The 22,452-nt window shown below is 40.6% G+C and overlaps 1 protein-coding gene and 1 long non-coding RNA gene across 16 annotated transcripts in view; one reads left to right on the forward strand and one right to left on the reverse strand.

The window, feature by feature from the left end:
• Positions 1–545: 545 nt before the first annotated feature.
• Positions 546–21,979, reverse strand: LOC149747294 (uncharacterized). The gene is made up of 3 exons (XR_016388137.1): positions 21,005–21,979; positions 11,145–11,208; positions 546–9,406 (listed from the first exon to the last, which is right to left on the reverse strand). It is a non-coding gene; the product is annotated as an uncharacterized LOC149747294 (long non-coding RNA).
• LCOR (ligand dependent nuclear receptor corepressor) overlaps positions 21,501–22,452 on the forward strand; it is a 138,594-nt gene continuing 137,642 nt past the window's right edge. For 4 of the 15 annotated variants that reach the window (XM_022569170.3, XM_089897969.1, XM_089897971.1 and 1 more), the window contains exon 1: positions 21,502–21,647. Coding sequence is in view for 3 of the 15 variants with exons in the window: in XM_022569167.3 (XP_022424875.1) it covers positions 22,298–22,395 (98 nt within the window). In the remaining 12 variants the exon portion in view is untranslated. The other 11 variants (XM_089897966.1, XM_089897972.1, XM_022569175.3 and 8 more) reach the window with 7 other exon arrangements.

A 22,452-nucleotide genomic window follows, 5' to 3' on the forward strand; every position in this document is an offset into this window, starting at 1 on the left:
CTGGGGTCTGCGCTGATAGCCGTGGCTCGCACCCATCTCTGGAGCTCGTTTAGGCAGTGCTCTGAATCCCCTCTCCTCGCGCACCCCGAAACAATGGTCTCTTGCCTCTTGGGCAGCTCCAGAACTTTTCCTGGACACTCTCTCAGTTGCCGTGGCGCGCTAGGCCCCTTCAGGCTGTGTTCACGCAGCCAACCCCAGTCCTCTCCCTGGAGTCTGACCTCTGAAGCCCGAGCCTCAGCTCCCAGCCCCCGCTCACCCTGGCGGGTAAGCAGACAAGCCTCTCAGGCTGGTGAGTGCTGGTCGGCACCGATCCTCTGTGCAGAAATCTCTCCGCTTTGCCCTCTGCACCCCTGTTGCTGCGCTCTCCTCCGTGGCTCCGGAGCTTCCCCCCTCCGCCACCCGCCGTCTCTGCCCACGAAGGGGCTTCCTAGTGTGCAGAGACCTTTCCTTCTTCACAGCTCCCTCCCACTGGTGCAGGTCCCGTCCCTATTCTTTTGCCTCTGTTTTTTCTTTTTTCTCTTGCCCTAACCAGGTACCTGGGGAGTTTCTTGCCCTTTGGGAGGTCTGAGGTCTTCTGCCAGCGTTCAGTAGGGGTTGTTCCACATGTAGATGTATTTCTGATGTATTTGTGGGGAGGAAGGTGATCTCCACATCTTACTCTTCCACCATCTTGAAGCTCCTCTCTGTCTCGTTTCTTGATCAATTTTGTGATTCCATTTTAAAATTTCTTCCAGTATTTTATACAAAGTTATTTTATATTTTGATTTTATAATTCCAATATATGAAGACCATGGAGGTCTAAATCTGTTGTTTGTTGTTCTGCCTCATGATCATAGTAGGATTTTTTCTCTTATGTTTGTTAATCTCTGATTGTCAGATCATATGTATTTATCTTTGGGGATCCTACAGGCCTAAACTGGGGATTTTTTGATGCTTCTACTAGGAGCCAACAGGGCCTATCATCTCATACCTACCTGGGATGGTACTTTAGCTTTTTTAAAAACACCTTTCCTTAATTAGGAATCTCAGTTTCAAGAAGCCTATTTGGAACTAGTCCAAGGCTTGGTCTCTGATCAACTGACACACTGATATATATCTACATTTACCCTTAGGGCAATACCAACCTCCTGGCTCCTTGCTACTCACACTCCCATCCTGGTTTCAGCTTACATTTTATTAGGGATTACTTGAAGATTTTCTTCATTTATTGCAAGTCCCGTGATATACCAAAAAAAAAATCAACCTCTTCCAGAATCTCCTTGTTTTGGAGTAACAGGGTGGTTTATAGTATCTAGCCTCCCATATTGACAGAAGTCAAAGTTCCAAAAACTGCTTCTTTTTTCCTTTTTTTTGAGAAATTATTCATGTGCATTTTGAGGTAGTAATGTAAATAAGGCAAAACACGCATTTGAAAATTGACTTAGATATATAGTCTAAAAGCAGTGAAATCACAGTAAACAAGTAAAACAATGTAAAGTATGCATCTGACTAAAGATTTAGATATAAATTTGAAAAGAAAGCATAACACAGTATCTACCAGTAACAGGGGACTGAACTTAAAGCAGGTAAGAGTTGATGGCCTTAGAAGGAGGGCTGAATGACACTGAGGATCTATAGATATTTTTGCCCTGGAGACACTGATTATAGCTGGAGGCTGAGAATCCAGGGTTGGCCATAGGACAGAAGGTCCCAGGGCAGGGAACAGGGAAATCAGCAGATATGTTGGTATATATGTGGGGGTATTTCAGGAGTTAAATGGAGATATCTATTCTCCACATGCCCTTAAGATATGTCCAACTTTTGAAGCTGCTTGACTTGGGAGACTGAATACCCAAGCTGAAAACCCTTTAAGGGCAGAACTTAATCTGTAGAAAACCTCAAAGAAAACAAACTCCTGTTTCTCAATTAAAAGCTCTGGAAGGTCTTCCCTAGGAAAGAGAATAAAGCAGAGGTAGGCTGAGTCTAAACAAAACTGTAACCCATTTTCACTGTATCCACCCTACCTTCAACACTCAGTCCCAGATTGAAATGAGATGATCAGCCCCCTTCTCTATCAGACACAATAAATGAAAGGATAAATTCTCTATGATGCAAGACAACACAATTAGAGCACAATATGGTTATGGTTCTTTTTTCTTTTTTTGTAACATCTTTAATGGAATATAATTGTTTCAATGTTGTGTTAGTTTCTGCTGTATAACAAAGTGAATCAGCTATATGTATACATACATCCCCATATACCTTCCCTCTTGCATCTCCCTCCCACCCTCCCTATCCCACCCCTCTAGGGCAGTCACCGAGCTGGTCTCCCTGTGTTGTGCTGCTGCTTCCCACTACCTATTTACATTAGGTAGTGTATATATGTCAATGCTACTCTCTCACTTCATCCCAGCTTACACTTCCCCATCCCTGTGTCCTCAAGTCCATTCTCTACATCTGTGTCTTTATTCCTGTCCTGCCCCTAGGTTCATCAAAACCATTTTTTTTTTTTTTAGATTCCATATATATGTGTTAGCATACGGTATTTATTTTCCTCTTTCTGACTTACTTCACTCTGTATGATAGGCTAGGTCCATCCACCTCACTACAAATAACTCGATTTTGCTTCATTTTATGGCTGAGTAATATTCCATTGTATATATGTGCCACATCTTCTTTATCCATTCATCTGTTGATGGACACTTAGGTTGCTTCCATGTCCTGGGTACTGTAAATAGAGCTGCAATGAACATTGTGGTACATGACTCTTTGAATTATGGTTTTCTCAGGGTATATGCCAAGTAGTGGGATTGCTGGGTCGTATGGTAGCTCTATTTTAAGTTTTTTAAGGAACCTCCATACTGTTCTCCATAGTGGCTGTATCAATTTACATTCCCACCAACAGTGCAAAAGCATTCCCTTTTCTCCACCCTCACCAGCATTTATTGTTTGTAGATTTTTTCATGATGGCCATTCTGACTGCTGTGAGGTGATACCTCATTGTAGTTTTGATTTGCATTTCTCTAATGATTAGTGATGTTGAGCATCCTTTCATGTGTTTGTTGGTGATCTGTATATCTTCTTTGGAGAAATATCTGTTTAAGTCTTTTGCCCATTTTTGGATTGGGTTGTTTGTTTTTTTGATATTGAGTTGCATGAGCTGCTTGTAAATTTTGGAGATTAATCCTTTGTCAGTAGCTTCATTTGCAAATATTTTCTCCCATTCTGAGGGTTGTCTTTTCATCTTGTTTATGGTTTCCTTTGCTGTGCAAAAGCTTTTAAGTCATTAGGTCCCATTTGTTTATTATTTCCATTTCTCTAGGAGGTGGGTCAAAAAGGATCTTGCTGTGATTTATGTCATAGAGTGTTCTGCCTATGTTTTCCTCTAAGAGTTTTATACTGTCTGGCCTTACATTTAAGTCTTTAATCCAGTTTGAGTTTATTTTTGTTAGGAGGTGTTCTAATTTCATTCTTTTACATGTAGTTGTCCAGTTTTCCCAACACCACTTATTGAAGAGGCTGTCTTTTCTCCACTGCATATTCTTGGCTCCTTTATCAAAGATAAGGTGACCATATTTTCGTGGGTTTATCTCTGGGCTTTCTGTCCTGTTCCATTGATCTATATTTCTGTTTTTGTGCCACTATCATACTGTCTTGATTACTGTAGCTTTGTAGTATAGTCTGAAGTCAGAGAGCCTTATTCCTCCAGCTCCGTTTTTCTCTCCCAAGATCGTTTTGGCTATCTGGGGGCGTTTTGTGTTGCCATACAAATTTTGAAATTTTTTGTTCCAGTTCTGTGAAAAATGCCAGTGGTAGTTTGATAGAGATTGCATTGAATCTGTAGATTGCTTTGGGAAATATAGTCATTTTCAAAATGTTGATTCTGCCAATTCCAGAACATGTTATATCTCCCCATCTGTTTATGTTGTCTTTAATTTCTTTCATCAGTGTCTTATAGTTTTCTGCATAAAGATCTTTTGTCCCTGTAGGTAGGTTTATTCCTAGGTATTTTATTCTTTTTGTTGCAATGGTAAATGGGAGTGTTTCCTTAATTTCTCTTTCAGATTTTTCACCATTAGTGTATAGAAATGCAAGAGGTTTCTGTGCATTACTTTTCTATGCTGAAACTTTACCAGATTCATTGATTAGCTCTAGTAGTTTTCTGATAGCATGTTTAGGATTTTCTATGTAGAGTACCATGTCAGCTGCAAACAGTGACAGCTTTAATTCTTCTTTTCTGACGTGGATTCCTTTTATTTCTTTTTCTTCTCTGATTGCTGTGGCTAAAACTTCCAAAACTATGTTGAATAATAGCGGTGAGAGTGGGCAATCTTCTCTCATTCCTGATCTTAGAGGAAATGGTTTCAGTTTTTCACCATTGAGGACGATGCTGGCTGTGGGTTTGTCATATATGGCCTTTATTATGTGGAGGTAGGTTCCCTCTATGACCACTTTCTGGAGAGTTTTTATCACAAATGGGTGTTGATTTTTGCTGAAAGCTTTTTCTGTATCTATTGAGATTATCGTATGGTCTTTATCCTTCAATTTGTTAATAGGGTGTATCACATTGATTCATTTGCATATATTGAAGAATCCTTGCATTCCTGGGATAAACCCCACTTGATCATGGTGTATGACCCTTTTAATGTGCTGTTGGATTCTGTTTGCTAGTGTTTTGTTTAGGATTTTTGCATCTATGTTCATCAGTGATATTGGCTTGTAGTTTTCTTTTTTTGTGACATCTTTGTCTGGTTTTGGAATCAGGATGATGGTGGCTTCGTAGAATGAGTTTGGGAATGTTCCTCCCTCTGCTATATTTTGGAAGAGTTTGAGAAGGACAGGTGTTAGCTCTTCTCTAAATGTTTGATAGTATTCACCTGTGAAGCCATCTGGTGTTGGGCTTTTGTTTGTTGGAAGATTTTAAATCACAGTTTCAATTTCAGTGCTTGTGATTTGTCTGTTTATATTTTGTCCTTCTTCCTGGTTCAGTTTCAGGATGTTGTGCTTTTCTGAGAATTTGTGAATTTTTTCCAGCTTGTCCATTTTATTGGCATAGAGTTGCTTGCAGTAATCTCTCATGATCCTTTGTATTTCTGCAGTGTCAGTTGTTACTTCTCCTTTTTCATTTCTAATTCTGTTGATTTGAGTCTTCTCGCTTTTTTCCTTGATGAGTCTAGCTAACGGTTTATCAGTTTTATTTATCTTCTCAAAGAACCAGCCTTAGTTTTATTGATCTTTGCTATTGGCTCCTTCATTTCTTTTTAATTTATTTCTGATCTTTCATTTCCTTCCTTCTGCTAAGTTTAGGGTTTTTTTGTTCTTCATTCTCTAATTGCTCTAGGTGTAAGGTTAGGTTGCTTATTTGAGATTTTTCTTGTTTCTTGAGTAGGACTGTATTGCTGTAAACTTCCCTCTTAGAACTGCTTTTGCTGCATCCCATAGGTTTTGGGTCATTGTGTTTTGTCATTTGTTTCTAGGTATTTTTTGATTTCCTCTTTGATTTCTTCAGTAATCTCTTGGTTATTTAGTAGTGTATTGTCTAGCCTCCATGTGTATTTTTTACAGATTTTTCCGTGTAATTGATATCTAGTATCATAGCATTGTGGTCAGAAAAGATACTTGATATGATTTCAATTTTCTGAAATTTACCAAGGCTTGATTTGTGACCCAAGATATGATCTATCCTGGAGAGTGTTCCATGAGCACTTGAAAAGAAAGTGTATTCTGTTGTTTTTGTATGGAATGTCCTATAAATATCAATTAAGTCCATCTTGTTTAATGTGTCATTTAAAGCTTCTGTTTCCTTTTTTCATTTTGGATGATCTGTCCATTGTTGAAAGTAGGGTGTTAAAGTCCCCTACCATGATTGTGTTACTGTTGATGTCCCCTTTTGTGGCTGTTAGTATTTGCCTTATGTATTGAGGTGCTCCTATGTTGGGTGCATAAATATTTACAATTGCTATATATTCTTCTTGGATTGATCCCTTGATTATTATGTAGTGTCCTTCTTTGTCTCTTTTAATAGTCTTCATTTTAAAGTCTATTTTGTCTGATATGAGAATTGCTACTCTAGCTTTCTTTTGATTTCCATTTGCATGGAATAGCTTTTTCCATACCCTCACTTTCAGTCTGTACGTGTCCCTGGCCTGAAGTGGGTCTCTTGTAGACAGCATATATATGGGTCTTGTTTTTGTATCCATTCAGCCAGTCTATGTCTTTTGGTTGGAACATTTAATCCATTTACATTTAAGGTAGTTATGGATATGTATGTTCCTATTACCATTTTCTTAATTGTTTTGGGTTTGTTTTTGTAGGTCTTTTTTTCTCTTGTGTTTCCACCTAGAGACGTTCCTTTATCATTTGTTGTAAAGCTGGTTTGGTGGTGCTGAATTCTCTTAGCTTTTGCTTGTCTGTAAAGGTTTTCATTTCTCCGTTGAAGCTGAATGAGATCCTTGCTGGGTAGAGTAATCTTGGTTGTAGGTTTTTCCCTTTCATTACTTTAAATATGTTCTGCCACTCCCTTTGGGCTTGCAGAGTTTCTGCTGAAAGATCAGCTGTTAACCTTATGGGGATTCCCTTGTATGTTATTTGTTGCTTTTCCCCTGCTCCTTTTAATATTTTTTCTTTGTATTTAATTTTTGATAGTTTGATTAATATGTGTCTTGACATGTTTCTCCTTGGATTTATCCTGTAAGGGAATCTCTGTGCTTCCTGGACTTGATTGACTATTTCCTTAAGGAAGTTTTCAACTATAATCTGTTCAAATATTTTCTCAGACCCTTTCTTTTTCTCTTCCTCTGGGACCCCAAAATTTGAATGTTGGTGCGTTTGATGTTGTCCCAGAGGTCTCTGAGACTGTCCTCAATTCTTTTCATTCTTTTTTCTTTATTCTGCTCTGTGGCAGTTATTTCCACGACTTTATCTTCCAGGTCACTTGTCCATTGTTCTACCTCAGTTATTCTGCTATTGATTCCTTCTAGAGAATTCTAAATTTCATTTATTGTGTAGTTCATCATTGTTTGTTTGCTCTGTGGTTCTTCTAGGTCCTTGTTAAACGTTTCTTGTATTTTCTCCATTCTATTTCCAAGATTTTGGATCATCTTTACTGTCATTATTCTGAATTCTTTTTCAAGTAGACTGCCTATTTCCTCTTCATTTGTTTTGTCTGGTGGGTTTTACCTTGCTCCTTCATCTGCTATGTGTTTCTCTGTCTTCTCATTTTGCTTAACTTACTGTGTTCGGGGTCTCCTTTTCGCAGGCTGCAGCTTCATAGTTCCCGTTGTTTTTGGTGTCTGCCCCCAGTGGGTGAGGTTGGTTCAGTGGCTTGTGTAGGCTTCCTTGTGGAGAGGACTGGTGCCTGTGTTCCGGTGGGTGGGGCTGGATCTTGTCTTTCTGGTGGGCAGGGCTGCGTCTGGTTGTGTGTTTTGGTGTGCCTGTGAACTTAGTATGATCTTAGGCAGCCTCTCTGCTAATGGGTGGGGTTGTGTTCCTGTCTTGCTAGTTGATTGGCATGGGGAGTCCAGCACTGCAGCTTGCTGGCTGTTGGGTGGAGCTGGGTCTTAGATTTGAGATGGAGATCTCTGGGAGAGCTCTCGCCAATTGATATTACGTGGGGCTGGGAGGTCTCTGATTGTCCAATGTCCTGAACTCAGCTCTCCCACCTCCAGGACTCAGGCCTGTCAGCCACACGGCCTGGTACGTGGGGATTTTCTTGCCTTTTGGGAAGTCTGACGTCTTCTGCCAGTGTTCAGTAGGTCTTCTGTAGGAGTTGTTCCACATGTAGATGTATTTTTTTTCAATTTATTTAATTAATTTATTTTTGGCTGTGTTGGATCTTCGTTGCTGTGTGTGGGCTTTCTCTAGTTGCGGGGAGCAGGGGCTACTCTTTGTGGTGGTGGGCAGACTTCTCACTGCAGTGGCTTCTCTTGCTGCGGAGCACGGGCTCTAAGCACTTGGGCTTCAGTAGTTGTGGCTTGCGGGCTCTAGAGTGCAGGCTCAGTAGTTTTGGTGCATGGGCTTAGTTGCTCCATGGCATGTGGGATCTTCCCAGACCAGGGCTCAAACCCATGTCCCCTGAATTGGCAGGAGGATTCTTAACCACTGCGCCACCAGGGAAGTCCTGTAGATGTATTTTTTTCCTTTCTTTCTTTCTTTTTTTTTTTTTTGTGGTACGTGGGCCTCTCCCTGTTGTGGCCTATCCTGTTGCGGAGCACAGGCTCCGGATGCACAGGCTCAGCAGCCACAGCTCATGGGCCTAGCCACTCCACAGCAGGTGGGATCTTCCCGGACCGGGGCACGAACCAGTGTCCCCTGCATTGGCAGGCGGACTCCCAACCACTGCACCACCAGGGAAGCCCTGTAGATGTATTTTTGATGTATTTGTGGGGAGGAAGGTGACCTCCATGTCTTTCTCCTCCGCCATCTTGAAGGTACTCTGATCATGGTTCTTTATGCACAATATCTGGCCACAGTTTCTGGTTATGTGGAGATTAAAACCATAAGATACATGGACAAATCCATAATTATAATTAAAGACTTCAATACTTTTTCAGTGTATCTCCTTCTTAATTCAATAATTAAGTAGATTCAATAATTAAGGAGACAGAAAAGAAGCAAAAATATAGCAGATTCAGCAACACTATGAAACTATTTGACTCCATCCATCCCAACATCAGAATATACACTCTTCTCAGGGGCACATTGAACATTTACCAAGACTAACCATATTCTGGGCCATAAAACAAGTCTCAATAAATTTAAAGGATTCAAATCATACAATATGGTCTCTGGCTACTACAGAATTAAGTTGGAAATCAACAACAGAAAGATCTACAGAAAAATTGTAATTTTTTGGAAACAAGATAACATGCTTCTAAATAATCCATGGTCAAAGAAGAAATTGAAAGAGAAATTAGAAAGCACTTTGAACTTAATCAAAATGAAAATATAATATACCAATATTTGTGGGCAGCCTCCACAACTATGAGATAATAAATTTCTGTTGTTTACACCACCCAGTCTTGTGGTATTTTGTTATGGCAGCCCTAGCAAACTAATACAAGCCCCAAACTGGAAATAGCCTGGATGTCCATCAACAGATAAATGACTAAACAAATCTGGCAAATTTCATCTTAAAGTGATCAAGGTTAGTATCACCCCATGATAAGTCATATTGGTATCATGTGCACCTGACCTGATGCCGTGAGAAGAGCACCTCATCTCGGTGGACCTCCTCCCCAAGTCCCATAGCCCCAGTCTAATCATGAGAACACATCAGGCAAACCCAAACTAAGGGATATTATACAAAATACCTGATCAGTACTCTTCAAAAGTTTCAAGGTCATGTGGAGCAAGGAAAGACTGAATAACTGTCACAGACTAGAGGAGACACAATGACTAATTTCACAGTGACATTCTTGATTGGACCCTGGAACAGAAAAAGAACATTAGAGAAAAAACTGCTGAAATCTAAATAAAGTCTGTATTTTAGTTAATAGTATTATTTTAATGTTAATTTCTTAGCTTTGACAAATGTACCATGGTCATGCTAACATTAAGGTAAGCTAGATGAAAGGTATTATCTTTGCAACTTTTTTTTTTGTTTTTTTTGGCCGCACTGAGTCTTAGTTGCAGCATGTGGGATCTTCATTGCAGACTGTGGACTTCTTAGTTGTGCATGTGAACTCTTAGTTGCAGCATGCATGTGGGATCTAATTCCCCGACCAGAGATCGAACCTGAGCCCCCCGCATTGGGAGCATGGAGTCTTACCCACTGGACCATCAGGGAAGTCCTGCAACTTTTATGGAAATCTAAAATTATTCCAAAACAAAAAGTTTATTTTAAAAAATTGTATATATGTAACAGCATTCAAACAATAAGATCCCACTTGGAGTACTGTTAAAAATCAAATATTTAGGAATAAATCTAATGAAAGATATGTGAAAATTTTACATTGAAAACTACACTGTATGATAGAGATCAATTTTTTTTTTTTTTTTTGCAGTACGCGGGCCTCTCACTGTTGTGGCCTCTCCCGTTGCGGAGCACAGGCTCTGGACGCGCAGGCTCAGCGGCCTAGCCGCTCCGCAGCATGTGGGATCTTCCCGGACCAGGGCACGAACCCATGTCCCCTGCATCGGCAGGCGGACTCTCAACCACTGTGGCACCAGGGAAGCCCCCTAGAGATCAATTTTTAAAGACTCAAATAAATAGAAGGATAGATCATGTTCATGGATTAGAAGACTCAATATTGTTAAAATATCAATATCCTCAAGTTAATCTGAGAATTCAATGCAATCCTAATCAGAACCCCAGCAGGGATTGTGTGTGTGTATGTGCGTGTGTGTAAATCAACAAGCTGATTCTAAAATTCAGACAGACCTCAAAGGGCCAAGAATAGCCAAGGCAATCTTGAAGAAAAATAGCCCCAGATGACTTATGCTATCTGACATCAAGACCTATTATAAAGGTATAGCAATTAACACAGTGTGCAAAGAAAGACAAATTGATGAGTGGAATGTAACTGAGATATCAGGAACTGACCCACACATATATGGTCACCTGATTTATGACAAAGATAACACTACAGTAGGGAAAAGATAATATTTTAGTAAATAGTGTCTAGGCAACTGGGTAACAACATGGAAAACAATATATCTTGATCACTACTTCATTCTACACACAAAAATCAATTTCAAGTGGATTGCAGATCTACGTGTGAAAAATAAAACAATAAAATTCTTAGAAAAGGACATCTCCTTCACCTTGGAGTAGACAAAACTTTTAAAAACAAGACATAAAAGCACTAACCAAAAAGAAAAAATTTGATATATTTGACTATATTAAAATTAAGGACTTCTGTTCAAAAATAAAATACGATTATGAGAATAAAAAGACAATGCACAGAATGGGAGAAGATATTCACAATACCTATATTCTACAGAAGACTCATATTCAGAATACATGAAGAACTTGTATGTAAAAAACAACTTCATGAGACTTCCCTGGTGGTCCAGTGAGTAAGGCTCTGCACTCCCAGTGCAGGGACCCGGGTTCGACCCCTGGTTGGGGAAACAGATCCCGCATGCATGCCTCAACCAAGAAGTCCGCATGCCGCCACTTAGAAGCCCGAGCCCGCATACCGCAGCTAAAAGATCCCACATACCGCAATGTAGATCCCGCGTGCTGCAACGAAGATATCTCGTGCTGTGACAAAGACTGGGTGCAGCCTAAATAAATAAATAAATATATATATATTTTTAAAATTGGCGACAATGGACATCCTTGAGAGTATCATTCTAAGTGAAGTAAGTCAGAGAAAGACAAATATCATATGATATCACTCATATGTGGAATCTAATTTAAAAAAACTTCATAAATAAGGGATATATAAAGAAATACAAAGACAACTTAATAGAAAAACAGGCAAAAGATGAATAAGTATCTTACCAAAAAAAGGACAGAAACGGCCAATAAATATGCTCAATGTCGTTCATTATCTCCAGAATGGCTACAATGAAAAAGTGAAAAATGCCAGATGCTGGAGCATCCAAAACACTTCTGCACTGATGGTGAGAGTGTGAATTGATGCAACAATTTTTGGAAAACTATTTGGCAACACCTACTAAAACTAAACATATGCATACTCTATGAACCAGAAATGGTATATAACCATCTTATATACCCAACAAAAATGCACACAGATGTTCAACAAAAGATATATACCAGAAAATTCACTGGAACACTGCTTGTAATAGTCAAATACTGGAAACTATCCAAATGCCCAACAACTTACTGTTTTACTAACACATAAAATTTAAGACATTCGCACAATGAACAGTACTTACCAATGAGATTGAATGGACCACAGACCCATGTAGCAATATAGACAAATCCCACAAGCACAATATTTGGCAAAAGAAGACCCTCCCCAAACTACATACTGTATAATTACAGCTTTTAAGCATAAGAACAATTAAAACTAATCTATGTTGTTATAAGTCAGGATAATAGTTTCCCTTGTAAGAAGGGATATGCAAGGACTGACCCAAGCTTGACCTAGATGCTCAGTGTGTGAATAGCTGTGTTCAGTTTGTGAAATCAACACACTCTGCACTTCTACTGAGGTAAGAAACAATCCCAGAATTTCAATATTTTGAGAACAACACTTGCTCACGGTATATATTCACTGAAGGTTAGGAGAGTGGTTCAGCTCATCAGAATCACTCAGGGACCCAAGCTGACAGAGTAGCTACCACCTAGAATAACACTCAAATGACCCAGCCTGCAGTCCTGTGTATCACTTCTGCTCACAATTAGTTCATTGACTAGAAGGAGTCACATGGTCCCACCCAACCACAAGGGGACTAGGACATGCTTTGCTGCCATGTCCGGAAGTGGAGAGAACCAGAAACATGTGGTAAACATACTGCGCCATATTGTCAGCCAGTATTCTTCTGGAACACACTTTCTAGCAGCTATATGGTAATCTACCAAAGGCAGTCTCATTACATACATAACCAATTCCCTTTGTTGAACATAAATTTGGTTCTTTTTCTATTAATAATTGAATATTAAAATTTTGTTCTTTTTGTCCACTGCCTTGTTTAAGAGTCTTCCCATGGGCTTGAACTTCTGCCCTTTTAAGCACCTTGTGAAGATCCTGCAAAAGCTTTCTCTGTTTTGGTGGTACACACCTGCTAACTGCATACATAAGATTTATTTTACAATTCCTTTGTTTTGAAACTTATTTTCCTAGGTTTTATTGCTGTTAATTGTTTCGGGTTTCCCTATTGATGTTACTGATTTAGATGGCTTTAGCCAAGAGGTAGGCATAAATCTCCTACATATATGATCTTCTTCCTAGAAAACTTCTAATGCCTTAAACTTTGAATATGTTATATTATCAAATGAAAACAAAACAAAATATTAATTACTGTAATATTACATCAAATTTAAATGAATGGGTTCATACGAAGCTGAGTTTACTTATTTTTCTTAACATACCATAGTATGTATTACTGCAATTTTGCAATTCTTATTTTACACACTATGGTATTTTATTAAAATCTACAAATACAAAATTATTTGTTTGAAAATTTCAGGTATTTAACATTGATGAATCCTAATAACTTAGACAACTCAAGTTCTTAAAAACTTTGGAATACTTAAACCAACGTTCCTTTATAAATGTAGAAAACAAGGGCCAGAGAATTCAGTGATTTGTTGAAGGTCATAAAGCAAATCAATTACCAAAAGAGATATCCAACAAATTTCAAAGGTATAATGATGACTCTGATCTTCACATTTCTGAAAGGGTTATAGATCGAAGAACTGACCAGTAGGGTTTTCCAGAATTAATAGTGTCAGACAATATGAAAGAGCGTTTGTGCAGCAACATCTTTATCTGTTTGGAACACCTAGAGTGTACTGGCATCATTTATGCTGTTTCTAGGAGAGCATCTGTCAAGAAGAATCTGACTGAGAGAATAAAAGCTTTCAGAGAGTGGGGCGGGAGGAGGGAAAAAAAAAAAGCTTTCAGAGAGATGTACAGAGTAATTTTCAAGAAGAGTTGTAAGGGGAAATTTTTTATGCTAAGGTGACATCAACTGCAAGCAACTTGTGGAAATTGTTTTCTTTTAAAAAAAAATAAATGTGAGGAAAAGATCGAGATGTCATTCATCACTTTAGGGTACTCATTCTCTTTCTTCTGAATATGAAATGTCATCCATCCCATGAATAGATGAATTGTTCCTTGTTTTATGTTGTACTGTATCTACAGTACTTCAAGTCTTCCACAGTGTGTGCCTTGGAATTTGTTACTTCTGCATTTCAGTTGATTTGGGAAGAACTGTTATTGGATCAATAAGACAATGTTTGAGAAGAAATTATAGACCTGTGCTTCAGACAAAATGATAAGAGTCATAGCATACGTAACCATATAAGTCATTCAGCATAACACAGTTTTAGTGATAAATAACAGTGCTCGAACTTTTGAAAAGGCACTTCAGGGAGAAATCCCAAATAAAAGAATAGTAACAGGATTTTATTTTTGAAAAAGAGTGTGAATTGGTTAGCAGAATTATGAGATATATTCTAATGCTTTCATCACCTTTCAAAAATAACTGTAATGAGTCAGCCCAAGAGCTTTCATGCTCTGAAGATACAGAAATTTTAATAAAATGTAAAACTTCAAAGACTTAGTGGATAAGTATTTGTTAAATGTCAATAGCACAATGTTTAATTTATAGAGACTAAATAACAGGGAAGTTTGACAGCTATTTTTTAATACATACAAAGCCAAGCTAGCATTTACCTTGATCTGTGATGTACTACAGTGAAAAAGATAAGAACCAAGTTATTGGAATCTCCTGAGTTCAAATTCCTTCACCTGCCTGTTGTGTCAATTTGAGTAAGGTATTTAAACTCCATGTGCTTTATTTTCCCTGTTTCTAAAACGAGATAAAAAATAGTACCTAACTTGTAGAATTATTTTAAGTATTAAATGAAATAAGGCAGGTAAAGTGCTTAGCTCAGGACTTAGCTTGGAGTCCTCACTCAATAAATAGTGACGACTATTCGTCCTTCTATCATTATTAGTGATAATGTAGCTCCTTTCATTATTCCACAAATTCATATAAGTTAATCTGATTTTTTTCCTAAACTGATAGGTACTTAAGATGTCTGCATTGTCTTTTTGCAGTAATAATTACTGTATTGTCTGCAAGGAACATAATTAAGATTCATCCACAATGATGAAACTACTCTTTTTGGCCATGCCGTGAGGCATGCAGGATCTTATTTCTCCGACCAGGGATCGAACCCATTCACGCTGCAGTGGAAGCATGGAGTCTTAACCACTGAACCGCCAGGGAAGTCCCAAAATTACTCTTTTTGATAACCTAGCATTATATCATATATCACATACCGTATATCATATCATATCATAGTCCTATAGGCCAGCATTGAAAGACAATGGTATAAGGAGTGAGCAGACATGAATTCTACACCCAGCTCCATCTGTTCTGCTTCCATCCTTGAAGCTGATCTAAACCTCTAATCACACTGCACTTGCATCTTCAGACCCATGTAAATGACCTGGCTTGGGGGTCATATGCATCACTTCTGCTCACAGTTAGTTCATTGACCAGAACAAGTCACCCATTTGTTTGAGTAGCTGACACATAGCAGGCTCTGAATAACCAATCTTTTAAAAGATTAAATGAAAACAAGTTAGAGTGGTTACTCAGTAATGAGTTGTTTTTGTTAGATGGGAAAATTATCAGATATAAACTTTAAAATGCACATTTTGCTGAAGTTCAGCAAGGATATTTAAGTACTTTTTGTGATTTTACCAAGCTTTATATTTCTTATTTAAATTAAACTTTTCTTTGAGGACTTCCTTTGGTTTTATATACTTTTATTTTGCCTAACTCAGTTGCATTTTATACCTTTTCAGTCTTTAAAAATTGTAACACATTTTCCATGGAAACAACCTTTGTTTGCTACCTAGTTATAAATAACTTCTTTCTGGTGATTCTTTTTTTCTTACAATTACTTAGCAAAGACAATGGTGAACTGTTTGTTTTTTCCTGAAAAGCAAATGAACATAATACTATATACTTAGTTAACTGTAGATCAGCATAGGATATGACTCCGAGGGCTTATGGAAAAACGGCACACTCACTCCTTAAAAGAAATTTTAAAAAATAATGCTAAAGATATTTAAGGTTTATCCCTACATCCTCTTGAAACTGCTTATATCTTAGTCAATTAATTCTATTGTCATTCGGAAAAATACCTCATAAACTTAAATTTGCACATAACATTAGTGGCATACCTCACTCATGCCCACATTCTGATAGCCAGAATGGAGCAGGATTACTGGGTGTAGCAGATACTGTTTTAATGCCCCACTCATATGCTCTTGGACCTTACCATTTTGGTATACAGATGCTGAAGACTTCCATTTACCAGCACCTGCATTTCTATATCTGAGGGCTTTCTGGCTCCTGGAGCCTGTTCTGTCTATGAACAGTGTAGGCAGAAGTCTGGGAAATTAATCCTTCCCCTGCACTCAGAGTAGATCTCAACCAATGACTAAGGGGCTTATGTATACTCCAGGTCCCTCACCCTTGAGGTGGGTTTATCTGAGGCACTGTGTCTTAGACTTCCCCAGAGAGATTTATTCCAGTTGCCCACAGTAGCAATTTAAGAATGCATCCTTAACTGTCTTCCTTATTCTTCTGTCTCACTTCCCCACTCCATACTGATGTTTCCTGGAATCATCTCTGAAATAGACTACTCAAATTTAAATTCTTATCTCAGGCTCTAAGACCGTGGATCATGGGATCTACATAGATCTGTATGGCCAGTTTGCTCTCAGGGTAGCTGTACCCATTCACACTCTCACATGTGGTTCCTACTTCTCAATGACATTGACAACTTTTAGATTCATCTCATAGTTTTATTTTTTCTGTGATAACTAGTGAAACCCATTTCTTCATACACCTGTGGGCCATATGGTATTCATACCTTTGGATTTCCCACTTATGCTCTTTTCCATTTTTCTGTTGGGTTACCTATATTTTTCTTGATTTGGAATATTTCCCTGTATATTTTAGATATTAATTCCTTGTTGGTTTTAGATGTTGTGAATATCTTCTAGTCTATCAAGTATCTGTTAAATTCTTGACATAAATCTGTATGTATGGTGTCCTTTATAGACTTAATTTTGATGTAAAAAATACTATATATATTTATTATATATTAAGATATATAATGCTTTTTGAGGGGGTCTGGTTTACAAAGTTATTCCCACACCAAAGCCACAAAGACATTATTCTCCATGATCTCCCTCTTCCTATGCTAGTACCAGAGTAATGCTAGTACCATTCTAGCAGAGTGACTCTCTCCCTGTCACATGACAGATTGTCTGGAAGCAGAATCTGAGATGGACTTTGGGATGTAAAAGGTTTACTAAAAATTAGCACCTGTGAAAGGGAGGGGAAGGAAGTAGAATTGGGCAGAGAAAGTAATTGAACTAAGATGCAGGTTGATAAAGCCTCCGGCAACCCAGTGAAGCACTTTGGAACAAATACTATTAATCATCAGAGTGTCCTGCATCAGGCTGAAATGGCCAGACTTTTTATAGCTCACTTGCCCTCAGTCACCATATCCTGGCAGCCCTGGAAGGATGTGACCTTGGGCAAGAGAGTTCCCAGCAGATGAGGCTGACCCTGAAGCAGCTGAGAGCTGGAGGCTGTATAGTAGCTGCCCTCCCTGCAGCTGGGCAGTGAGTTCTTCCTCAAAGGAGGATGTAGGCTGTACATCTCCATGTCTAACATACTCTTCTTTGTCCTTCTTTTTAAAAATTGACATCATAATTATTCACAGATCTTTATTTTTCTTTATAAATTCTGCAAGTTTTTTTTTTTGTGTTCCTTTTGGAATTTTGGTTGGAATGGCACAGAATGTATGCCATTCAATATGAGGAGGATTGACATCCACTGGGTAGTGGTGTACCAAGTAGATGACATTTGGGTGGTGGCCAAACAGGTGATGCTCTGGAAAAGGAACTGCAGAAGTAACAGGTCAAGGAGGCAGCCAGTTAAATACAGAGGGGATCAAGCAAATGATTATATATATGTTGAAATCAATATGAAAAAAAGTATATGGGAGCCTGGTTTCACTGTCAAAAGGGGATTTACAAATATAGAGCAGGGGACGTCTTACAAGTACTCAGAGGTGCTGGATTGGCATCGACTGCATCAGTGTAAACTCACCGTTTTTAAATATATTTAGTGATAGGTTTAGAAATAGAGATAAATATAGGCATACACATACATATATTTCCTAGCTCTGACAGCTGAAAGAACCTAGGCGCCATGATACCCCCATAGCAGTAAACACAGAGAGCCTAGATCTAGCTTTCTGATTCCAGAGCCGAGGCAGAGAAAATACAAAATGAGCCTAGAACAACTAGTTGTACCAGAAAGTAAGGAAATGTTTATAGAATGATGGGGATATGCCAACAGGACAAAGAGTCAGCTTGAAGGGACTCCCATTGGCCAAATCTGGGACAATCTGAACATGAAAATAAACAGCTATAGTAAAACATTACAACCTATTGAATGAGATAGGAGTCCATACTGAAATAAATAAGTGAATAAATGAATAAATAAATAAATAGAAGGGAAAACTCTTCCTTATATTAGAATGTTAACTAGTAACTACAGAAGAAATGATGGACTGAGAAAATCACCATTTAATCATAATCACTGCGATGAGTGATTCAGACAGCAATTAATGGATGTTAAGGCTGGTGGGAGAGGTGAGGAACAGAATATTGGCATAATCTCAGAATATCTCCCTACAAAATATTTATCATGTACAAAGGAAATAATGTGATTTTTATGGTGGAAAAGACCACCTGACTAGATGAGCAAAGTTCTCATCACAGTGGTGTGAAGAGTTGACATCATGAGCCCCCAGGGAGATGCAAAGAAGAGCCCAGCCCCATTTCTGTGGTTTTCTTGTAAAAATGTATGTCCTGAGTCTAGTCATGAAGAACAGTAAATGGACCCAGTTGAGGATCATCCTATGGAATGAAAGGCCTGTTCTTTTAAAAACTGTCAAGGTCATAAAAGACAAGGAAAGACAGAAATTGTTCCAGATTCAAGGAGAGTGAAATACATGACAATTAAATTCAACGTAAGTTCCTAGATGGGATTTTGGACCAGAAAAGGAAAAAAGTCATCGTTGGACAGAGAGTGAAATTTTAATGGAGTCTGTGTTGTATCAATGTTGATTTCCTGACTTGGAAGTTTATGTAATGGTTATGAAGGAGAGCGCCTTTGTTTTGTGGATATACGCACTGGATGTTTAGGGCTGATAGGGTATCAAGTCTACACATTTTTATAAGATTGTTCATAAAAAGACTCAACCAAAACAATGAGCCCATATATATAGATACAAACACAGAGTGAAAGCAGATGTGCTAAGATATTATACTTAGGGAATCTAAGTGAAGAGGATATGGGAGTTCTTGCAACTTCTCTGTAATTTGAAATTATTTCAAAATACTTATGATACATATTCATATCTATTTATTTATTTGGCCATGCTGCACAGCTTGTGGGATCCTAGTTCCCCAACCAGGGATAGAACCTGGGTCCCAGCAGTGAAAGCGCCGAGTCCTAACCACTGGACTGCCAGGGAATTCCCATACAGATTCATATATAAAATAAACATAAAAACATATGTCCACACAAAAGTTTGTGCACAAATATTCATAGCAGCATTATCTATAATACCCCAAAAGTGAAAACAATCAAAATATCCATTAACTGGAATGGATAGGCAAAACATCATATATCTGTACAATGAAATATTATTTGGCAATAAAAAGGAAGTAGGTACTGATACATGCTACAACGTGGATGAACCTTGAAAATACTGTGTTCGGTGAAAGCAACCAGTCACAAAAGACCACAAGTTGTAGGATTCCATTCATGTGAAATGTCTACAATAAGAAAATTCATAGAAACCAAAAGTAAATTAGCTGTTGCCAGGGGTTGAGGAGAGTGGGGGAAATGAGGAATGGCTGTTACTTATTTGGGCTTCCAATTCCATACCTCAAATTAGAGAATCTATACCTTATTTCAGAGTTGATCTCTGAAGTCTCTAGGGTCCTCTTAATCTATATGTCTGAGACTCGTAAAGAGATTGTGTTGAGGAAGTAATACCCTTGACTTGATGATTTTTAAACAACTTATATGGGGTTATTGGAAAATATATTAATTATTAACTCATTTTAGAGTAGCATGTTGTTCATTTATTTGAAACTTTATGAAACATACTTCCCAAAACCATAGGAACTTGGTTAAAAGCTAGCAAAGACTCAAACGCACCACCTAGCGGTGAAGACAGGAAGTTTCAGATTGGTGATATAAGACGTCTTGCCATCACACGCACAGGACGGCTGCCCATAGTAATCTTTTATCTTGTATTTGTCCCGTCCCCTCATCATTCAGGATAGTTTCACGTACACAGAAACCCAATACTTCCTGACTTAATAGTTTGTTCATTTGACGTACTTTTAATCCAACGAAATATTGTTGACTTCTGAGAATTGTGGGAAAATCATTGGTTTTAAGATTTGCGGGGCTGAAGGTGCCTTTCTATTCATACACCTCAAACCCCTCCTACCTAAGAGGCCCACCTAGTCTATCTCTTTGTGGATGGACACGCCACTCCACAAGCGCCTGGTTCAGAGAACCAGGACCACTGCCTTTGAAAAGACAAAAATCTATACTCCAATGGGATCCTTGATGTCAAGTATTTAACGACTTTTGTTTTACCTACTACAGAAATTAAAATTGTCTTCAAATTTAAATTTAAATATCTAAAAGCAGGAACGCACCATCCTTAATCTTAAACCCCAAAAGCAGGAAAGAGGTCAGAATCCTAGGGTACTGGGCCTATTGGTAAAGAGGGGTCTATGTTGTCTTTTCTTTTGGTTTTGCATTCCGCTCCCGTTCCTCCTGCCCCCGCACTTTCTCCTTTCCTTTTTCACTCCATCTTTTTTCTCTCTTTTCTCTTTCTCTCCCAAATAACAGTCAAGTAATTAAAATCAGCACCATGTTTAAATGGAACAGGTAGTGCCCTGCACAGGGTGATTTAATTATCCCAGGTTTTCACCTGAAAATCCCCTTCGCCATCGAAAATATTTCTCTTCGAGTTCTTTCCTGAAATATTAAGCTAACTTCCAACACTCTGCTTTAATTATTGTTAATTAAGCCTTCTTTCGAAATATCATTCTCACTCTAGCACAATTTTTTAAAACCCCTTTCCACACAACACAGGAGGGCTTCTGAATACACCAGTTTTAGAATTTTGCCTGTGCTCAGCCTTGCTAATAGAAATCTCCTGGTTTTTAAATATTAACTTAAAACGTTTGATTTCAATTTTTTACTGGGTTTACGAATGCCGGCTGTCTTTCAATGACTTAAAATGTATCCTCACCTTTGAAAACTCTAGGGCTCAGTGCCTCCACGGGCATCCAGGCATTTATTCTTAATTCTGCTTCTTAAATAGGCTCCGGGGAGGAGCGGTTTCGATGTAGAAGTTCAGGGAAGCTGTTACCACAGAACTTGCAACAGTTGGTGTCAGGCGATAGGCAGGTTGGAAGTGATAAATGGGGCTGGTTTAAGAAACAAAAAGCCCCGGGAAGGGAAAGGAAGGGACAGCCGTGGCCTTGGGGGCTGTCAGCACGGGGCCAGCGGGGCCCAGCTCCGGCCGCTGGAAGGCGCCTTCTGGAAGGCCAGAAGCGGCAGCGGCCGCGGAGACCGCAAGCCGGGAGACCGCGCACCGCTGGGTGCGGGGCGGGCGCGCGCCCAAGCCGCCCCCCGGGCCACGCCGGGGCCACCGCGAGGTGAGGCCGGCCCTGCCCCCGCGCCGCCCCCGGCGGGAGGCGCGACGCCCAGGCCGCGGGTGCGTGCGCGGCCCCGGGCGACGCGGCTGGGCGTGCGCGGGGCCGCGGTGGAGGCAGGGCCGGGCGGGCGGCAGAAGATGGCGAGGGTGTGTAGGCGGCAGCAATGCTCCGTTGAGAGACGCGGCTTTCGGCAAGAACTGGACTCTTGGCGCCACAAGCTCATTCACTGTGTAGGTGAGACCCTCCCCCGGCTGCCTCCGGCTCTCGGGCCACCCCGCCGCCGGCCGCCCGGAACGAGGGAGGGAGCCGGGAGAGAGCAATTGCTGCTCCGGCCCGCCCGCCCTCTTAGGTTTGGGCGTCCCCCTCCCCCACCCCCCGGAGTGCGGGCGCGCGCGACCTCCGGGCGGGCTCCCCGTGCTCGGGCCTGAGCGCGCGCGCCGGCCCCTCCCCTCCGCGCGCCCTCGCCGGGGCGGGCTCTCGGGCGGGAGCGCGTGCCCCTCCTTTCCTCCTTCTTTCCCTCCCTTCTTCCCTCCCTCCCTCCAGGCCCGGCGCCGCAGCTGGCTTATTGTGGAGGCTCGCCGTGCGCCGCTGCCACTGGACCGGCGGCGGCGCCGCCGCCGGTGCCGCAGAGCCCAACGCGAGAGCTGGGGGACGTGCGTGGCCGCGGCTCGACCCCCTGGCTCCTCTCTGGCCGGCGCCTTCCGCGTCGCACGCCGCCCCTCCCCCACGTGCCGCGGCGGCGCGCGCTCCTGTCCCCGCGTGCACGGGCGGCGGGCGGGCGCCCGGTGCTCGGGCGTGTGCGAGGCGTGAGGTGGAGATGGGGGCGGAGGGAGCCGGAGCTGTCACAGGCCCCGGGTCCGCCTGACCGAGCCAAGTGGGGTGTCATGGCCGCGGGGGGCAGCGGCTGCACTTCCTCTGCGGGCGGCGGCGGCGGCAGCGGCGGCAGCTGCGGCCGTGGAGTTAATCCTCGACGCTCGGGTCGGTGTGTGTGTATTTGTGTTCGGTGTGTGCGCGGCGGGAGGAAGGGGGGTGGGACCGG

Source organism: Delphinapterus leucas, chromosome 16, assembly GCF_059928025.1.
Source record: "Delphinapterus leucas isolate spDelLeu-1000000601 "Yukka" chromosome 16, BTC_Dleu_Yukka2, whole genome shotgun sequence".
Classification (NCBI taxonomy): domain Eukaryota; kingdom Metazoa; phylum Chordata; class Mammalia; order Artiodactyla; family Monodontidae; genus Delphinapterus; species Delphinapterus leucas.